Here is a 20,908-nt window from a genome sequence, read left to right as displayed (position 1 = left end):
AGCAAAGATGAGATCCACTGAGTGTATAAATTCACTTTGATACGGAGTCTGACCTCAGGCCTGTAGATGATGACACTCCAGTGTCTCCTTCAGAAGTGGTTTAGAGTAACCAGACTCACAGACACTGCACACACACACAGACACACACAGACACACACAGACACACACACACAGGAGCCCTGAGTGCCAACTTAATCTTGTATAGTAAGCAATAAAATACCACTTCGAGCGACTGAGGAAACTCACAGTGTGACGCTTCCTTCCCCAAGCAAGCAACACATGGGACTTAATTTTAATCAAGTCAGGAAGAAGGGCAAGAACAGCCCATCTTACGAGAGGAATGTCCACATGCAGGGGTCTCACAGCCCCACCCTCTCACAGGAATATGCCTGCCACCAGGCCTCAGGAGGTCTATTTCTTGAGGTCCAGCTCTTCCCCTAAATAGGGCTGGGATGTTCCTACTATGTTTTGTTTTTCCTCCCCCACACCTCTTCCGACCAGTGTCTGTGCAAATGGTTTTTGCAAAGCACCACGATTTCCCTTTCTCCATTAAAAAATAATTTGTCCATTGAATACCTTTTTATTGAGGGCTTTAATATGTGTTGGGCACTACTGAAAGTGCTGAGGATAAAGCAAGAAAAAGTTGGACTATAAATCCCTCCTCTACCCTCAATATTTAGCACAGATGCCTACTTTGTATTAAGAAACCAGTCTCACTTTCTATCCCCTTTCAAACTCTGCTTTGTGATACTGAAGTTGGAACTTTACGAATTACATTTCAGTGCTCCCCCTGTTCTCTACTCACCTCTAATAATAGCCAACACAACGAGGGACTGCATAGAACCAGGAAGGCGGAAGAACTTGTACCTTTCTGCCCACCTACTTCCTCTCTGCGCCCTGTGAATTTCCTGTCTGCTCCCAACTGACTTCCTGCCTGCTGCCTGTGGATTTGTGGACTCCCTATCTGCTCCTCATGGACTTCCTGTCTACCACTTATTGACTTCCTGCCTGGTTCCTGTGTACTTCCTGTCTACCCAGTAGACTTCCTATCTGTTCCCTGTGGACTTCCTGTCCACCCCCTGTAGACTTCTATCTGCCCAACACAGACTTCCTGTCTGCTTCCTGTTCCTGTCAGCTTGGCTTCATCCTGGCAGCGGCAGTTGATTCTAGTAACAGCAGCTTATAGCAGTGTAGAGGTGACTTAGAAACCCAGCTGCAAGGTGCCCCCTCCCAGTCCTGGCACCAGTGGGCCAAGTCCTCCTACTCAGGGCTTTGAGCCCAGCTCCCAGCATCTAAATTTTAATGACCCTAACTTCTTCCTCAGTCCTTTAACTTTAGGTCCAGTAACTGCTTCCTGCACTTGCTATGCTGTGATGTCTGGGTATTTTCCTTTTCTGTTTTCAGTTTTTTAATATCCAATTAATGCACTGTATTAATTCTCTATTTTCAATTGGTTTATGTGGTTTGTGTCCCCTAACCAGGATATAATTAATATTGATAATGATAAATCTGAGTAGAAAAATAAATCAGGGAAGGGGATAGGAAGTACATGTGAAAGAAGAATAGGCAATTTTAGATGGTGGTGGTGGGGATCAGGGGGGTCCTCTTGTTGAAAGTGATATTTAAGAAGAAAAATGTTACATGTGAGTTATGCAGGTACAATCAGACTGCTCTGGTTAAACCTCAGGCAAGGCAGGATCACACTTTATAGATCTTGCCTTCATCTAACCTCCTTTTTATATTCTCTCTGGCCTGGACTTTCTCTGAAATAGTCACTCTCTAAAAAGTAAGTTTCACGTCCTTTGGAAAATCCCAGACATGAATCATCCCTGAGAAGGATCACATCCTTACTCCTCCAAGGGATCATAAGGCTGTTCTCAGGTTGAACTTTGCCTCATAGAAAATCCTGGTCATACTGGTTGTGGAGATGAGCACCATTCCAGTGATCCTCACAGTAAACATTGTATTGGCCACAGAGAGTGTCCATATGGGAGCTGCCATACAGGGGAAGCACTTACTTCCAACAAAAGGACTTCAGGAGTACCAAACACTAACCAGAACTGAGCATCCCACTCTGTCCTCTTCCCATGCTACCTGCCCCAGATCTCCAGAACAAGGATCACTTGCTTTATCTTTAACATCTCTGGCATATATTCCAACATAGAAAGTCTTCAATTGACTCCTCCTTGTAATGAAAACTAATAGGACCCAATTCTGTTACAGTGAAAGCATCCCGGGATGGAGAATCTAAAGACAGACATCTTAGACCTTCCTAAACCTTACCTGCCTTTGTAATATTGACCAAGTCATTTCATCTCTTTGAATCTCAGGTTCATCACTTGAAAAGTAAGGGAAATTGAGTAAAATCAAAGTTTTATACTTACATTTCTCTAAACATCTCATTTTTTTGGTTTGTTTACAATGAATGGTAACCTAATAGAAAAATCTGGTCACATCAAGTATATGCATGTTCAGTTGCTCAGCCATGCCCAATTATTTTGTGACCCCATGGACTGTAGCCTGCCAGGCTCCTCTGTCCATGGAGTTTTCCAGGCAAGAATACTGGAGTGGGTTGCCTTTCCTACTCCAGGGGATATTTCCTACTCCAGGGGATATTCCTGACCCAGGAATCGAACCCACATCTCTTGTGTCCCTGCATTGGCAGGTGAATTCTTTACCACTAGCACCACCTGGGAAGCCCCACATCAAGTATATTATAAATGTTACTTTATTGTTACTCAGTCATGTCCGACCATTTGCCATCCCATGGACTGTAGCCCACCAGGCTCCTCTGTCCATGGGATTCTCTAGGCAAGAATACTGGAGTGGGTTGCCATTTCCTTCTCCAGGGGATCTTCCCAACCCAGGGATCAAACCTGGGTCTCCCACATTGCAAGCAGATTCTTTACCTTATAAGCCACAAGGTAAGCCCAAGAGTTACTCTGACCTTGTTCTAATAATAACATACATTCCATTCTGTCAATTTAAAGATTTGCATTATATTTAATCTTAAGTAATTAGCAGAAATTTATGTAATGATTCAGTACATTAAGTTCCCCATACCCACCTTTTAAATCTCATAATAATTAATACTCAGGTTATACTTCACCCAAAAAGTTTATTTTCCCTACAATTTTCCTACATGTCTCCTAAGCAGACCTATTTTCAACTGGTATGCCGTCACCGGTCTTCTCAGGTAGTGACATTTTTCTCTTAAAACTCCTATTAGCTCAGCTAACCATCTCCTGTGTTGTCCTCCCTTTCTGCTCCTGTTTTACTTTCCTGGCTCAAGAACATTTTTCAAAGTCAGTTGCAAATTTGGCAACATTTCAGACAGTTACTAGGATTTATTGGGTGCATTAGGAAAACCCTCAATGACTAGATTTTCCAGAGAATCCCTGGAGTTTGTGTCTGGAAATGAAACGTCATACAGTTCAAACAAGGGCCCCAAGTAAGTCTCCAAGCAAGTGAGGGAATTTGCAAACTGAACTAAGAACTGTGGCATTTACAAGGTTTGCAATACTACTGAAAACAAGAAAATAATTAGATTTTAGGAGAAGTGGTATGTATCCTATGCATTAACACCTTAACAAACTACACAAGAGGAGCTAAAGTTCTTCCAAAGATTTTGTGCCAAGGAGAAATGAGAGATTGAATACCTTTTTTTTTTTTTTTTGTAAAGTACTAGTCCAAGTATATGTTTCCCTGGTGGCTCAGCAGTAAAGAATCCAAGTGCAGTGCACGAGACGCAGGTTCAATCCCTGGGTCAGGAAGATCCCCTGGAGGAGGGCATGGCAGTCCACTCCTGGAGAATCCCATGGACAGAGGAGCCTGGCAGGCTATGGTCCATGGGGTCGCAAAGAGTTGGACATGACTTGGTGACAGAGCACAATCCAAGCATAGGACTGGCATAAGACCCTTTGAGAAAATCTATTCTGTTATATGCAACAGAAGATAGTTCCAAAGAAAGCTCATTTAAAGTACTGACAATGGAAGTTTTTAAAAATAGCCTGTCAGAAATCTTATTGATTAGACCATTTCCAAAAAACTGTGCTTCAAAAGAAAAAGAAAATTCAGATTATTTGACATTAGTCACTAAAGAAAATCATACAAAATGTATTATAACATGAATTTTATATTTATTCATATCTCAAAATAGAGGTTGAGAAGATGAAATATTTTTGTTTGTGAATGTGAAATACAATTATTCATTGCAAGAAAAAAAGGAAAATCAGTGTTAACGGGAACTTTGGAAAAAACAAAGATGAACAAAACAATATCTCTTCAAGGACTCGCAGTCTGGTATTAAAAAAAACCTATAAATAAATAATTGTGGAATGAATCCATGTTTTTGAATATAAGGGCCTAATATATTACAAATCACCCACTAAATTAAGAGAGGGCTTGATACTGAGGAAGGTGGCCTTGTGGTGGAAACCAAAGGAGAACATCCTTACACTTCAGAGTAGTCACTGATGATGCAATGGAATCCACATAAACAGCCTTGTAGGTCCCTGTGGTGCAACAATCTTCCCCTCATGATCAGGGGAAGAAAGACAGCCCTGTGAGTTCAAGTGCTGGTTCTGAAGTCACTCAGCTTAGGTCAAAATCCTATTCTTTAAAGAATTACCTTGGGAATCATCTGTAGAATGGCGATAACAAAATACCTTTGGGCAGGGCTTTGCAAAATATGTTCATAATAGCAGCCAACAGAGACTGACTTCCAGAATGACCTTGTAAGGAATGCAGAAGATTCTCTCTCAAGTGAGACAACCATTTGTCTGGTGAAAATAACACACACACACACACACACACACACACACACACACACACACACACACACACACACCATTGAAAGTCTCTAGAAATTGTCCTAAGGGCATAAAAAGTGGAAAATCTTTTCTCATATAGATTATCACAGACTGCAGAGTAGAATTCCCTGTACTATACAGCAGGTCCTTGTTGATTACCTATCTTGTATGTATATAGTAGCGTGTGTGTGTTCATCCAAGGCTTATGATTCACCTGTCCCATACTCTAATAAAAAATAAAGTGGAGGACTTCCCTGATGGTCTAGTGGCTAAGACTCCATGCTCCCAATGCAAGGGGCCTGGGTTCGATCCCTGGTCAGGGAACTAGGTCCCACATGCCACAACTGAGAGTCTGAATGCCACAACAAAGATCAAAGATCACAAGTGCCACAATTAAGACTCAGTACAGCCAAATAAGTAAAGTGCATAAATAAATATATTTTTTAAAGAGTGGAAAATCATCTATTGACTTAAATTTAGTAAATCTGTAAAAGAATGACAAAATTTGGTGGCATTTGAGCCCATGGTCTAGTCACATATTACCTTTTCCCCTGCTCAATGTGACCATGCTTCCTGTGGCCTAACACCCAATCTAGGGCTATATTTTAAAGTCAGGAGAAACATCCCACCCTCGCCTTCTCCCACAGAGTCCAAAATTCTGTTCTGTACATCTGTGTCTCTTTTTCTGTTTTGCATATAGGGTTATTGTTACCATCTTTGGGATGTTTCGAGAGAACAGCATCGAAACATGTATACTATCTAGGGTGAAACAGATCATGAGACAAGTGCTCGGCCTGGTGCACTGGGAAGACCCAGAGAAATTGGGTGGAGAGTGAGGTGGGAGGGGGGATCAGGATGGGGAATACATGTAAATCCATGGCTGATTCATGTCAATGTATGACAAAAACCACTACAATATTGTAAAGTAATTAGCCTCCAACTAATAAAAATAAATGAAAAAAAAAATAAAGTGAAGGGACCAGAAAAAAAAAAAAAACAACTCAGGAGAAACAAGGCACCAACACCTCTTATCCCCTTGGTTTATATATATATATATATATATATATATATATATATATATATGATATCCCATGTCCAAGGGCAAGGAGAAGCCCCCAAAAGACAGTAGGAGGGATGAAGTTGCATGTACAATCAAACCCCATATCCACCAGAGATGCTCAAAGGGCTCAAACAAAACCTTGTGCCCACCAGGATCCAGGGACCCCGCAGAGACTGAGCCAGACCAGCCTGTGAGGAGTGTTTGAGTGTCTCCTTCAGAGGCACGTGTCAGCAGTGGCCTGCCACCAGGACAGGCGCTGTGGCTGCAGCAGACCCGGGAGGCATGGCGTGTGAGCCCCACCACAGCCACCAGGCAGGCAACCCACAAACTGGAGAACAATTATACCAAGGAAGTTCTCGCAATGTTGCAAAAGTTCAAGGGCCCACAACACACTTCCCAACCTGGGGATCCATCAAAGGCAGTGAGAACCCCCAGGGAATGTGACTTTGAAGGCCAGTGGGACTTAATTACAGAGCTTCCACAGGACTGGGGAAACAGACTCTTGGTTCAGTTCAGTTCAGTTCAGTCACTCAGTCGTGTCTGACTCTTTGTGACCCCATGGACTGCAGCATGCCAGGTCTCCCTGTCCATCATCAACTCCTGGATTTTACCCAAACTCATGTCCATTGAGTCGATGATGCCATTCAACCATCTCATCCACTGTCGTCCCTTTCTCCTCCTGCCTTCATTCTTTCTCAGCATCAGGGTCTTGTTGGGCACAAACAAAACCTTGCTCCTTGGAAGAAAAGCTATGCCATACCTAGACAGCATATTAAAAAGCAGAGACATTAGTTTGCCAACAAAGGTCTGTATAGTCAAAGCTATGGTTTTCCCAGTAGTCATCTATGGATGTGAGAGCTCGACCATAAAGAAAGTTGAATGCCAAAGAATTGATGCTTTTGAATTGTGGTGTTGGAGAAGACTCTTGTGAGTCCCTTGGGCAGCAAGGAGATCAAACCAGCCAATTTCAAAGGAAATCAACTCTGAATACTCAATGGAAGGCCTGATGCTGAAGCTGAATCTCCAATCCTTTGGCCACCTGATGTGAAGACCTGACTCATTTGAAAAGACTCTGATGCTGGGAAAGATTGAAGGCAGAAGAAGGATACAGAATGGATGAGATGATTGGATGACCTCACTGACTCAATGGACATGAGTTTGAGTAAGCCCTGGGAGATGGTGAGGGAGAGGGAGGCCTGGCGTGCTGCAGTTCATGGGGTTGCAAGCAGTTGGACACAACTGAATGGCTGAACAACAACAATGTGAGTGTGTGTGTGTGTGTGTGTGTGTGTGAGTGTGTGTGAGAGTGTGTGTGTGTGTGAGTGTGTGTGTGTGTTGACATGTATATATATGTATATGTATATATATTTGGCCATACCACATGGCATGTGGAATCTTAGTTTCCCAACCAGGGATCAGATCTCTGTCCTTTGTATTATAAGTGTGGAGTCTTAACCACTGGAATGCTAGGGAGGCCCCCACCACCACAGTTCTATATTGCAGAAACTCTATTAAGGACAGGCATGGGCATGCAAGCTGATTTGCCTTGTGCTAACCAATCCCCACCACTCCCCGAGACAGGGAAGCCTGGTATGCTGTGCCCCGCGGGGTCGCAAAGAGTTGGACATGACTGAGCCACTGAACTGAAGAAACCCCTGATCACAGGATGGAAGCTCTATGCTAGGCTCAGCAGGCTGAGAATAACAGATCCTGGAATACCTCCAACCTGAAATCTTTGTAAAGTAGGGGTTTCAAGCTGGGAACGAAAGTAGAGACAACTGGGAGCTACTAGTAGCATCCAGAGCTCCACTCAGAGACAGGAGTGTCACTTTGGAAGGAGAAGGATATATCAGTTCCAGCTCCTTTACAGGCACACAGATTTTTCCCAGGAGGAAAAACAAGTTCTAGGAACAAGAAGCTCACTTTAAAGGAATGATTCTATTTGGAACAGACTGTGTGCAAGTTATGCCTAACAGCATTATAAAAAATAATGGGTATTCTTGTTGCATGTAATTAAGAGAAAGCTGATTGCTCCACGGTACACATACCAATAAATGAAACAGTACCCCAACTGGAAGTTTAGCAGAGATTCAGGGAAAAAGACAAGAGGATTCTTCTTACTGTTGGAGTAATCTCAGTAACTGGCCACATCCTAGTCCTGCAAAGCTCTTCTATAATCTAATTAGACTGTGGAGCAATTCAAGACCAAGCACGCTATCAAAAAGAATGCAAAAAAATCACCTAGCAGTTAATGTAGGCTAAGAGCTGGGTGTGATACCAATAGAGGCAGATTAGCACAGGCTTTCAGAAAGATTGTGCACATGCCCTAACTCTGCGCTCTCTGAGAAGCCACACTGCAGGCTGCATGTTGCAAAGAAAACAGACTTCACTGCTCGTCACTAAACAAGTAAGAAAGAAAGCAACAGCAACAATCACTTGAGTGGTGGCATATGGTCAGTCTCAGAATACTGAGAGTTGCTAAAATATATTATCTATAATGCTCAGTATTCAGCAAAGAAATTATGAGACACAAAAATAAACAGAAAAGTGTGACCCATACACAGGAAAAGAAAGAAGAAATGGAAACTGCTTCTAAGGGGATCTAGGTGTTTAACTTAGTAGACAAACACTCCAAAGCCACTGTTATAAATATGTTTAAAGAACCAAAGGAAACCATGTCAAAAGTATTAAAGCAAGGCCTAATAGCAACATCTCATAAAATACAGAATAAAAGAAATTATAAAAAGAAGCAAATTGAAGTTTAAAAGTACACTATCCAAATAAAAATTTTACTACAGAAGCTTAACAATAGATTTGAACTGCTAGCAGAGAATCAGTAAGCTTGGTGATCAGTCAATCAAGATTACACATCTGAGGAGCACAGAGGAAAATGAATGAAGAAAAATGAGTGGAACCTCAGGGAAAAGTGCTACATCATTAAACACACCAATATATGAAGAGCAAGAGTTCCAAAGGAGAGGAAAGAAAGGAGCAGAAAAACATAGTTGAGCAAACAATGGTCAAATACTTTTCAAATTGAGGAAAAATATTAGTATGAATATTCAGGGAGTTCATATAATTTTGAGAAGGATAAACTCAACCATACGCACATCTATACACAGCATAGTAATAATGTTGAAAGGCAAAGACCCATTGAGAGCAGCAACAAGAGCAAAAACTCCAATGCTTTATGAATAACAAAACTACGATGAGATAAACAGAAGACTTCTTAACAGAAACAACGACAGCCAGATGGCAGTAGGATGGAATATTCAAATGCTGATGGAAAAACACACAACAAACAACAAAAAGCAAAAACTGTCAAGTGATACTCTCTACCTAGCAAATCAAAACCACAGCAAGATACCACTTCATATCCACTCGGATGTCTCTAAGAAGAAAAGATGGACACGAATAAACATTTTCCATAATGTGGAGAAACTGGAACACTTATACATTGCTGGACAGATGCAAAATGGTGCAGCTACTGTGAAAAATGGTTCAGAATCTGCTAAAATATTAAGCGCAGAATTCCCATGTGATCTAGCAATTGCACTTCCAGGTACATACTCAAGAGATGAAAACTTATGTCTAAGCAAAAGCTTGTACACGAGTGTTTATAGCAACACCATTCACAAAACCAAAGAAAATACAAACAATGCCTATCAACTGATAGACATCAAAATAAAAAGTGGCATATGTATACAAAGGATTATTTACCAACAAAAATAATGAAGCCTTTAAACATGTTACAACATGGATGAACCTTGAATACTGTATACTAGATGAAAGAAGTTAGTCACAAAAGACCACATATCTTATGCCTCCATTTATCAGAAATGTCCAGAGCAGGCTAATCTATAAACACAGAATGTTAGATTAATTGGTGCCTACGACTGACTGATGAAGGTTTCAGAGAAATGAGAGGGACTGGACTATACAAAATTTATTTCTGGGATGATGTAAATGTCTCAGATTGTGGTGATGTCTACACAAGTCAGGGAAAATACTAAAAAACATCAAACTATACATTTTCAAAGGATGAAACTCTATTGGCATATAAATGATATCTTAATAAAGGTGTTACAGATAGTACCTATCTCTTAGAGTTATCATTAGGCTAATTGAGATAGTAAATGGGAAGCTATTAGGCAAGTCTTTGGCAAAGACATTCAATAAGTAATTATTGTTCCTTCTGCTACTGTCACGGTCATCATTGTTTCTTATACTGCAATTAGCCCCAAAATTCTATCCATTATTTAACAAGTATTGAAGAGCACCTACTGTGTAACACACAGTTATGTGGGTGTGATTAGTAATCTGAACAGTTTTCTGATATCATTTGGTAGAGACATTAAGTACAGCAGATACTATTTTTTTTAATTAACCTTATTTAGCAAAATGAGTCAATATATGCTTGGCAACACCAGAATGATACTAGAAATCATTTTAAGGCTTACAGATCTTATTCAGTTACTATACTTGGGCTTCATATACAAATATTAACTCCAAATACTCATTGATGGTGTTACCAAGGATCCGTGAGCTTGACTGATGTTCACGATCTTCCCTCAGACTGCTTGTTACTCCTCCATTCACAAGCATCACACTTCATTTCTACAATAAGGATTCAGCTCGCACAATATTTCCTCCAGAAGACTACCCTGGCACTGCTGCCCCTCACCAGCATAGAGCTAGGTGTCTTCATTTCAGTTCTCCTAACACCCATATCTGTCCTTATTTTATCACTCTACAGCAAATTAACTATCCCCCAATTCTCTCATCAGACAATGCACTCCTTGGACCCAACTCTGATAGGCTCTGGCAAGGCACACTTCTGAAGCACATTCACTATTCACAGACAATTAAAAACAAAATGTTCATTTTGGTTTCGTCTTTCTTCTTTAAGAATACGTACTTACTATAAATCAGAACCACACTCCTGATTCCCATCAGATCGCTGCGTTATCTAGAAACCCAGTAAAAAAGGGCTTAACTGATATCCACCTGGACCTTTAATTAGAACCCGAAAGAACCAAGAATAACAATAATAACAAAAAGGCACCATCATGTAATGTAAAAGGTATGCTATTTTTCTTCATGTGTTAACAGATTTGAAAGAGGAGGGATGGGGTAACCATCAATCAAGGAAGGATATCACAGACTTGGCAGCAATTTGTGCGGTATCTCCATTCAATAAGTTTATTATCTGACTAAAGACAGAGGACTTCTTAACCCTCCTTTTTTCTTCCCTAAAATGCCTTTGATTTGTCCTATCATATGGTAAATGCCCCTGAAATGCACACTCATAAGTCTAATTGAGGTCATGTATGCAGTGACCCTCTATGGACAAAATACCACTTCAATTGGCATTAAGGTATTTGGAAGATTAATAGTAAAAGCACACAGCTTTCTATTTCAGTCACCAAAATATTAAATTCCAACGTTTATTATGCAGAGGAGTCTTTTTTCGGTTTCTTTCACTTTATCTTTCATATAGCTATCATTTACAGCTTTTGGTGTTAACTCCCATTGAGTTCAAAGAGAGCCAGAAATCTCAAGCTGCTGCCAACCAACTCGATTCACGGGACAGACTCCAGGGCATAGCTCAGCCATCATGGAAAAGCCTTGGCTCACAAGACCCGGGGCATCCATGAGCCTGTGCCCCTGCTGGGTTAGTAGGGAGCAAGCGCCTTATTCAGCCTCCACAAACAAATTCAAGGGTGCTGTGAAGGGCATGGCTCACCTCCCTACCGCAAAGATGGCTCCCATTTCTGGTCTGAGCCTTTGCTGAAGAAAGCCAAGGAATCTTCCTTTAGAGCCTTACATGAAGAGTTATAGCTCTTTCATTAAGGAAGGTCTATGCTTCTCGAGAGAACAATGGAAGAAAATGACCACACCATCTTCACACTTAACAAGTGTGCCAAATCACCGTCATCCTACCCTTGACAATTCCCCACTGTATCCGTTCTCAAACCAAAAGCCTTTCCAAAGATAGTAGTCATGAGGCCAGACCACACCAAAATCTCCCTAAAAAGCAGAATGCTAATTTTTTTAAAAAAATTTCATAGAACATAGCATTTTCACATATTTAGTATTTCAAGGAATTATTTATGAATGCCCCTTCAGCATCTAGTATTCATGTACATGCACACAAAATCCTTACAAGATGTAGAGTCTGAATTCTCTTTCCAAACAGGGAAAGGAATAAGACAGGCTTAGATGATTTCCTGGAGATGTAAGAAATGTTCAAAAATCTGGTTGCCAAACACGATCAAGACCTTATTGCTTCGACCACACATTTTTTTCAGCTTGCTACTTCTGTCATGTTTCCCTGATCTGTGTCTGACTAATTAGCTTGTGTCCAAGAATTTAAGCATCTTCTAAGCTTTTGTCTTCTAAAATGGAAATATGTTAAGAAAAATAAAAGGCAAGCCATTAAGATTTCAGCTTATGTCAGCCTGAGGGATTCACGTACCTTTTCAAGTTGACCTGATGCTCCTAACTCTGGGTTTGGAGCAAAGAGGACCACCTACAGTATCAAAGATGTTTAATGTCTAATTTAGATATTAGGCTTCCCTGGTAGCTCAGATATTAAGGACAAGAAGAAAACACCAGTAGCATCTCTAGCCCAGTAAGACCAGCACTGGCCTGCCATGGACTCATCACTATGTTTGAAATGAATGCTCAAATCTGTAAATACATCACCAACATCAGAATGGCAGAAATAAGGCACTTTTAAGCACTAGATCAAATATCCACATGGCCAATCAGTTGAATACTATTGTTCTATTCAAAATTAAGACATTCTTCCAGTGCTACTAAGTGACCAGCATGTTTAAGGAACCAATAAGTCAGAACCAATAACCCCAAAGAAGTCACAGCCTTCAGACTTGGCCATACGTTCTTACGTACAGTTTTCAAGCTCAGTGCTCTGCCTCACTCACTGCAGAACAACAACGACAGAAGTCAGGGCCTTCAAGCTGCTTTCAAGCGGGGAAAGGAAGCAACCCAGCATACTTTAGAAAGTACCACTTGGCAGTTTTTCCTCCTGCTTTGACAAATCAAAGAAGTCTGTACTGCAATGGTGGAAGAACAACCCAAAGTACAAGGCAAATCTTGTCACTTGTCCCCTTTTCCATGTCCCCATGACTTCATGACCAGCGGCATGAGCTGTACTCACCAATCCTCTGCAGGTCGAAAGAGCCACTGAGGAATTTTTGTGGGATCGCAAGGAGCCTTGATAAAAACAGAAGTCCTCGGGTGGGAAAGCCTGCACCGATTTCGTGCCCCTCTTTCCCAAAGTCTGGATGAGAAATCCAGGCGCCACCAGCTTGCTGGAGGCTTTCAGATCCAGATGGAAGTCATGCCTGAAGCCTTTCAGCCGAAGGTGCAGAGAGTCATCTCCGAGCTGGGCCAGAGCCCTTTTCCTCCTCTGGGGGTGCGTGATTTCGTGGGACACGTAGTTGCCCTTGTGGTCAACCTCGTAGGGAGACACCAGCTCATAGTCTGAAATCAAGAGAGGATGTGTGGCTGAGTAATTGCAAAGTTCCGAAAAGGATCAGGAAGTCTTCAAATATAATTTACACTGGATGATATTTTCACCCAGCAAAAAGATGGTGGAAATGTCAACTCCCACCTGTTCAAATCAAAACTGAATGCATAAAATCAGAGTTTAAAGGGGAAATCTTAAACAGGCGCCTTTGTGGAAGTCACTGTTGTCCCTATAATGTGATATTACCAATCCAGCAATTGCTATTACTAACAATCACTAGGAGAAAGAATACAAACCAAATGAAGCTAAGAATGGGCTTTTTGAATCACTAGAGTAATTATAATAAGTAATCATTTTTATAGCTTTAAACATTCATTCAGATGTCTTTTACCAACATCTTCACTCCACTGATAAGAAATTTTAGCTTAAAAATACTGATAATTTTTCAGAAAACAGTTAACAAGACTCATGTCCAACTCTTTGCGACCCCATGGACTGTAGACCCACCAGACTCGTCTGTCCATGGGATTCTCCAGGCAAGAATACTGGAGTGGGTAGCCATTCCCTTCTCTGGGGGATCTTCTATCCCAGTGTTCACTGCAGCACTATTTACAATAGCCAGGACATGGAAGCAACCTGGAAGTCCATCGACAGATGAATGGATAAAGAAGATATGGTATATATACATACAATGGGATATTGCTCAGCTATAAAAAGGGAGATACTTGAGTCAGTTCTCGTGAGGTGGATGAACCTAAAGCCTGTTATACAGAATGAAGTAAGTCAGAAAGATAAAAACAAGCATTGCTTATTTTTCACTGCTCAGATCAGAATTCTCTCTTTCATCCCCACCATTAAACATCATCTCTGCCACTGAAAGGTCAGGGAGAGGTTGTTTCTGGGCAGTGGGACAGAATGTGGACCACAGACACGGGGTGGGCTTCACACCAGGGGTCGTATCTTCCTGCACTGCCATGCTCTAAGCTTGAACCTGGGCTTTTAGACCATGTGAAGGTAGATTTGCCAAAGTCAGACATGCTCATTCCTGTCCAACTCTTGGTGGCCGCTTGGACTATAGTCCACCAGGCTTCCTACAGAAGTGGTATTTGGTCATTTGGTGAACAGTACTAGCTAGGTTCTTCTGTGTATTCTTGCAACCTCTTCTTAATATCTTCTGTTTCTGTTCGGTCCATACCATTTCTGTCCTTTATTGTACCCATCATTACATGAAATGCTCCTTAGTATCTCTAATTTTCTTGAAGAGCTCTCTAATCTTTTCCATTCTATTGCTTTCCCTTATTTCTTTGCATTGATCACTCAGGAAGGCAGTGATCAATGCCTTTGGTAAAGAAGAACTATTAAAAAAAGATATTAATGACCCAGATAACCATGATGTGATCACGGTGTGATCACTCACCTAGAGCCAGAAATCCTGGAGTGCAAAATTAAGCCGACCTTAGGAAGCATCACTAAGAACAAAGCTAGTGGAGGTGATGGAATTTCAGCTGAGCTATTTCAAATGCTAAAAGATGATGCTGTGAAAGTGCTGCACTCAATATGCCAGCAAATTTGGAAAACACAGCAGTGACCACAGGACTGGAAAAGGCCAGTATTCATTCCAATCCCAAAGAAAGGCAATGCCAAAGAATGCTCAAACTACCACACAATTGCACTCATCTCGCATGCTAGTAAAGTAATGCTCAAAATTCTCCAAGCCAGGCTTCAGCAATATGTGAACTGAGAACTTCCAAATGTTCAAGCTGGATTTAGAAAAGGCAGAGGAACCAGAGATCAAATTGCCAGCATCTGTTGGATCACAGAAAAAGCAAAAGAGTTCCAGAAAAACATCTACTTCTGTTTCATTGACTATACTTAAGGCTTTGACTGTGTGGATCACAATAAACTGCAGCAAATTCTTAAAGAGATGCGAATACCAGACCACCTTACCTACCTCCTGAGAAACCTGTATGCAGGTCAAGAAGCAACAGCTAGAACCAGACATGGAACAACAGACTGGTTCCAAATTGGGAAAGGAGTATGTCAAAGCTGTATATTGTCATCCTGTTTATTCAACTTCTATGCAAAGTACATCATGTGAAATTCCAGGGTGGATGAAGGACAAGCTAGAATCAAGATTGTTGGGATAAATTATCAATAACCTCAGATATGCAGATGACACCACCCTTGTGGCAGAAAGAGAAGAAGAACTAAAGAGCCTCTTGATGAAGGTGAAAGAGGAGAGTGAAAAAGCTGGCTTAAAACTCAACATTCAAAAAACTAAGATCATGGCATCTGGTCCAATCACTTCATGGCAAATAGATGGGGAAACAATGGAAACAGTGGCTGACTTTGCTTTCTTGGATTCCAAAATCACTGGAGATCGTGACTGCAGCCATGAAATTAAAAGATGCTTGCTCCTTGGATGAAAAGTTATGACAAACCTATACAGCATATTAAAAAGCAGAGCTATTACTTTGCCAACAAAGGTCTGTCTAGTCAAAGCTACGCTTTTTCCAGTAGTCATATATAGATGTGAAAGTTGGACCATAAAGAAAGCTGAGAACCGAAGAACTGATGCTTTTGAACTGTGGTGTTGGAAAATACCCTTGGGAGTGCCCTGGACTATAAGGAGATCAAACCAGTCAATCCTAAAGGAAATCAACCCTGACTTCATTGGAAGGACTGAAGCTGAAACTACAATCCTTTGGCCACCTGAGGTGAAGAGCCAACTCATTAGAAAGGACCCCAATGCTGGGAAAGATTGGAGGCAAGAGAAGGGGACGACAGAGGGTGAGATGGCATCACCGACTCAATGGACATGAGTTTGAGCAAGCTCTGGGAGATGGTGAAGGGCAGGGGATCCTGGCATGCTGCAGTCCATGGGCGTCCCAAAGAGTCAGACACAACTGAGAGACTGAACAACCGCTAGCTAGGTGGCACTAGTGGTCAAGAACTGGCCTGCAATGCAAGAGACACGGGTTCAATCCCTGAGTCAAGAAGATCTCCTGGAGGCAGAAATGGCAACCCACTTCAGTATCCTTGCCTGGAAAACCCCATGGACAGAGGAGCCTGGAGGGCTACAGTCCATGGGGTCATGAAAGAGTCGGACACAGTGAGCACCCCCCCACACACACATGGGAACAGTGCTTGAGTAATCCTTTTTCTGGATAAAGAAATTTTCCTTTACAACCAAAGCTCTTTTGGTAAAGGCACTTGCCCACAAGTCCCTGGGCCGTCCTGGCAGGTATCTGAAGGGTTACACTGGACCACAGAGACTGGGTAGCAGCCAGTGGATGATCATAGAAGCAAGTGTTTGCTTTGGGAGAGGCAGAGAAGGTGGGGATGGTAAGGGCTGCCCAGAGCCCCTGGTGATGAGTTCTTCAGCAAGGTGAGGGGCAGAGGCCTGGTGCCCAGCCCATAACCGAAGGCTTGGCCATGGCCTATTTGAGCCCAGACTTCCTGCTTCCTCGGGTCAAGGGCTTTGACGTCAACCCCTGGAGGGCTACTCGGTGCTCTGGCCCTTCGTCCAGGTGCTGGCTGGCAACTGGACAACCAAACTTTGCAATATGTATCAAAGCAGGGCCCTGGTGTCTAGTAAGGGAAAATGCACTGTGATTATTTCATATTTTACTTAGGAAAACAAGAAAGTAAAACAAACCTGCTTAAATTCTATGCAATAATTTTAAAAGGGGAGGAAACAAATTAGGCATTAATATCCTGGTGTAAGTGTGTGATCACAGTCACCAAGTCGTGTCCGCCTGCGACCCCATGAACTGCAGCATGCCACACCTCCCTGTCACTCCCCATCTCCCGAGTTTGCCAAAGCTCATGTCCACTGAAGCATGATGCCATCCAACCATCTCATCCTCTGTCACCCCTCTCCTCCCGCCTTCAATCTTGCCCAGCATCAGGGTCTTTCCTAATGAGTTAGTTCTTCGCATCAGGCGGCCAAAGTATTGGAATTTCAGCTTCAGCATCAATCCTTCCATGAGTATTCAGGGTTGATTTCCTTAAGGATGGACTGGTCGGATCTCCTTGCAGTCCAAGGGACTCTCAAGAGTCTTCTCCAACACCACAGTTCAAAAGCATCAATTTTTCAGTGCTCAGATTTCTTTATGGTCCAGCTCTCACATCCATACATGACTACTGGAAAGACCATAGCCTTGACTGTATGGACCTTTGTCGGGCAAAGTGACAGCTTTGCTTTTTAATACACTGTCCACTGGAGGAGGGAATGGCAAACCAACCCAGTAAACTTGCCATGAGAACCCCATGGAATGTATAAAAAAGAAGTCTGTCCCTTGCCACTCCTAAAAACAGGGAAAAGCTCTTGCTCATGTAGCTGCGTTTCCCCCAGCCCCCTTCCTCATCCAGCTTTCTGGACTCAGGGGGCAAGCTAGTGTGACGTGGTTGTGTTAACACCTTTCTTCCTGCCCTATGAGCCCTCGGGGAGTCTCCACCTCACACCCGCCTGTTTCCATCCCGACAGCGGCTCTGGAATGAGGACAAAGCCTGGGGACCATTCCAAACCCTGGTAACGAGCAGATTTATTGCACATAAAAAGATGATTACCATTCAAAAAATCAGATTGTTCCCAGATGACATAAAGTCATATTCTTCTGACCCTCACTTTGGAGGACATACAATCTTTATCCTTTATGGGGAAGGGGGACCTATCACAATTCTTTTTCAAAGTAACTTTTAAGCCTCTTTTACAGAAACACACACAGCATTCTGCTGATACATCGTTCACAACCAGCTATGATGGGGGTGGGGTGGGGGGGAAGGCCTGGTGGAAAGCATTTGCCAATTCCCGTGGTATAGATACTCCCACCGAGGCTTATGTCAATTACCCATGTGACATCACTGAACGTGGAGCTCAGAGGTTTGCATGGTAGCACACCTTTAGAAAGTATTTCCACCATACAGAGGCGATGTTGCTGTCATTCAGCTGCTAAATCATATCTGAGTCTTTGCGATCCTATGAACTGCAGCACGCCTGGCCTCCCAGCCCCTCACCATCTCCCAGAGTTCACCCAAGTTCACTGAACCAGTGATGCCACCCAGAGAAGGTGGGGATGGTAAGGCACTACTCAGAGGCAACACAGGCAAACACCGTCAAGAGGAGAAATAACAGCGAAACTTTTAAAGAATTGTGAAGTGACAAGTTTTCAGTTTTAGTTTTGTTATTTTTTTAAATTTTATGTTACTTCATTTATCTATTTTCTGGATCTCAGTACCCGGGATCTCAGGACCCGGGATCGAACTCAAGCCCCTGCAGTAGAAGCTAACCACTAGTGCCCCAGAGAAGTCCTAATCTTCTTTTGAACATGAATGATTTCCCTGCAAGTTTCTTTTGATTTTCAACCAACCAGCTCACAAAATTCCTGATGAGGTTAAGGGTCGGCTCTGGAGACCCAGCGTGTGCTCACGCAGTACACTGGCTCCAACCACCGCGGAGCCGCTCACGGTCACCAATCACAGTCCCTTCCGGGGATGAAGGGGAACAGGAGTGAAGTCTGAGTCCAGTGGCTCTCGGCAGGGGTGCTACCCCCGCCCCGCCCCCAGGAGATGCTGGGGACTTCTGGGGACACTTTGGTTTTCACAAAGCAGAAGGAGATGGCAGTGGGGATACAGTGGGTGAGTCCAGCAAGGTTGGTACATATTTTTCCACGCATAGGACAGGCTGCCACAGCGAAAGATTTAGAGCATCTCCAAGGTGGAGAAACCCTGACTCCTCTTATCAAGCAGCAGTCCTCCGCGTCAAATACGCACTGTCAGTTCTGTGTAGATGACCGTGAAGAGGCTCATAGCTAAAGAATTTCATGAATGAACAAAGTAAGCAGAACTTCTCCCCCCGTGCACCTACCACTACTCCGAGAGAAGGTAATATATCGTTGGTGTAAAATGACAATTTCAAACTAACTCTCAAGCTTAAGGTTTAAAATTATAATCCCCCAAACTACTGGCTTGTGAAATCAAGAAAAAAACAAAATTAGTGAGCTTCCTAATCCTTTAGAATCCCTGAAATAAGACCTCAGCCCTACCAAGGCGTTTTAAAGGAGAAGAAATCCACACACGGCTGCTGCAGTCGGCACCCTGATCAACTCGATTTCAAGAGCTGTTTTTGACTAAACACCAAGTCCTGGGAGACTCCAGTTTCAGACTGAGTGCATGATCTGTGGACCACCTGTGAGTGTACACGGTCCACCCGGTACCAGCTTTGGAGAACGGATTTTGCTCATTGAGTCCTAACTGCATGTTCCGTGCATCACACCCATAGCTTGTCATCAGCCACGGCGGGAGCACTTGGCCCATGGGAACCAGCAAACCTGACAAACCAGAGCCTCCAAGAATCTGTTGTTAAACAGTTACCAGCACACCACTGGGCCAACCTGCCCTGTCTCATGTTATGTGAATGTGTGACTATAAATCAATATGAACTATGAATGCGCACACACAGGCACAGGTCTCTCTTGTTCAACAAAACAAAATTCTAAAAACTTCCCACCCTTGACCTGGAAGCTTAGCTTACTCTAGATTTTGAAAAGTTATTAATAACAAGCTATATCTTTGGGGATTTCCTGGTGGTTCAGATGGTAAAGAATCTGCCCACAGTGCAGGAGACCTGGCTTCAATCCCTCTGCCAGGAAGACCCCATGGAGAAAGGAATGGCTGTTGTCTTTGCTCTGAAAAAGACCTGCTATTATTATGACAAAGGTTAATTTGTAGAAAAAGCATTCAAGTCTCCTCTTAAGGAAAAGCAATGCTGAATCAGCCAAAAGGAAATGGGTGCACCGAATGTCTGAAAATAGAATTGATTTCAATGAACTTATCTACTGTTGCTCACAGAATATATGGAGTCCTCTTCTAACTGCATAATTACTCCAGACACCCAGGAACATTGGCTACAGAGGTTAAAAATATGTGTTAAACACACCTTTTGGCCAAATGAGCTATTTCAAAGCCAACTGTGGGTTTTGAAAGAAAAGAAAGTATTAGTCACTCAGTCATGTCCGACTCTTCGCGAAGCCACGGACTATAGCCAGTCAGTCCATGGGATTCTCCGGGCAAGAACACTGGAGTGGGTTGCCATTCTGTTCTCCAAGGCATCTTCCTGACCCAGGGATCAAACCCAGCTCTCCTGCATTGCAGGCAGATTCTTTACCATCTGAGCCACCGGGCTTTGAAGGCGTCCCAGACATCTAGCAGTCAACAAACCCCAGCATCACATAAAGTCTATCCCATCTCTGCCATCCTAGGTTGAAAGAGGTCACTGCTGAGCACAAGGAGTCTTTCTCTGATCTTGTGGAAACTTTCTACTGAAACTCACTCTCTCAATTCAGCCATCTACAACTGAGGACTTAAAAACCTACACAGTGGGAGACGAGGGGGTGGCATGTCCACTGGGCTGGAGCCTCACTGACGATGGCTCCCACCCTCCCCATGAGGTTCTGACCAAGCCAGCTAATGGGTTGTTTTGGGAACTCCGGGCTTGTGACCCCAGCTGAGGAGTCAAGCGGTCAGAGCCACGTGCCCCCC

The 20,908-nt window shown here is 42.9% G+C and overlaps 1 protein-coding gene across 2 annotated transcripts in view; it reads right to left on the bottom strand.

Moving 5' to 3' along the window:
• ADAMTS16 (ADAM metallopeptidase with thrombospondin type 1 motif 16) overlaps window positions 1-20,908 on the bottom strand; it is a 184,581-nt gene that overhangs the window by 161,208 nt on the left and 2,465 nt on the right. For both annotated transcript variants that reach the window (XM_043488833.1, XM_043488834.1), the window contains exon 3: window positions 13,055-13,380. In XM_043488833.1, the coding sequence (XP_043344768.1) occupies window positions 13,055-13,380 (326 nt within the window). The remainder of the gene's footprint in view (window positions 1-13,054; window positions 13,381-20,908) is intronic.

This window comes from Cervus canadensis, chromosome 16 (genome assembly GCF_019320065.1).
Source record: "Cervus canadensis isolate Bull #8, Minnesota chromosome 16, ASM1932006v1, whole genome shotgun sequence".
Lineage (NCBI taxonomy): Eukaryota > Metazoa > Chordata > Mammalia > Artiodactyla > Cervidae > Cervus > Cervus canadensis.
The sequence above is the reverse complement of the archived record's forward strand: the minus strand, read 5'-3'. Positions and strand labels throughout refer to the sequence as shown.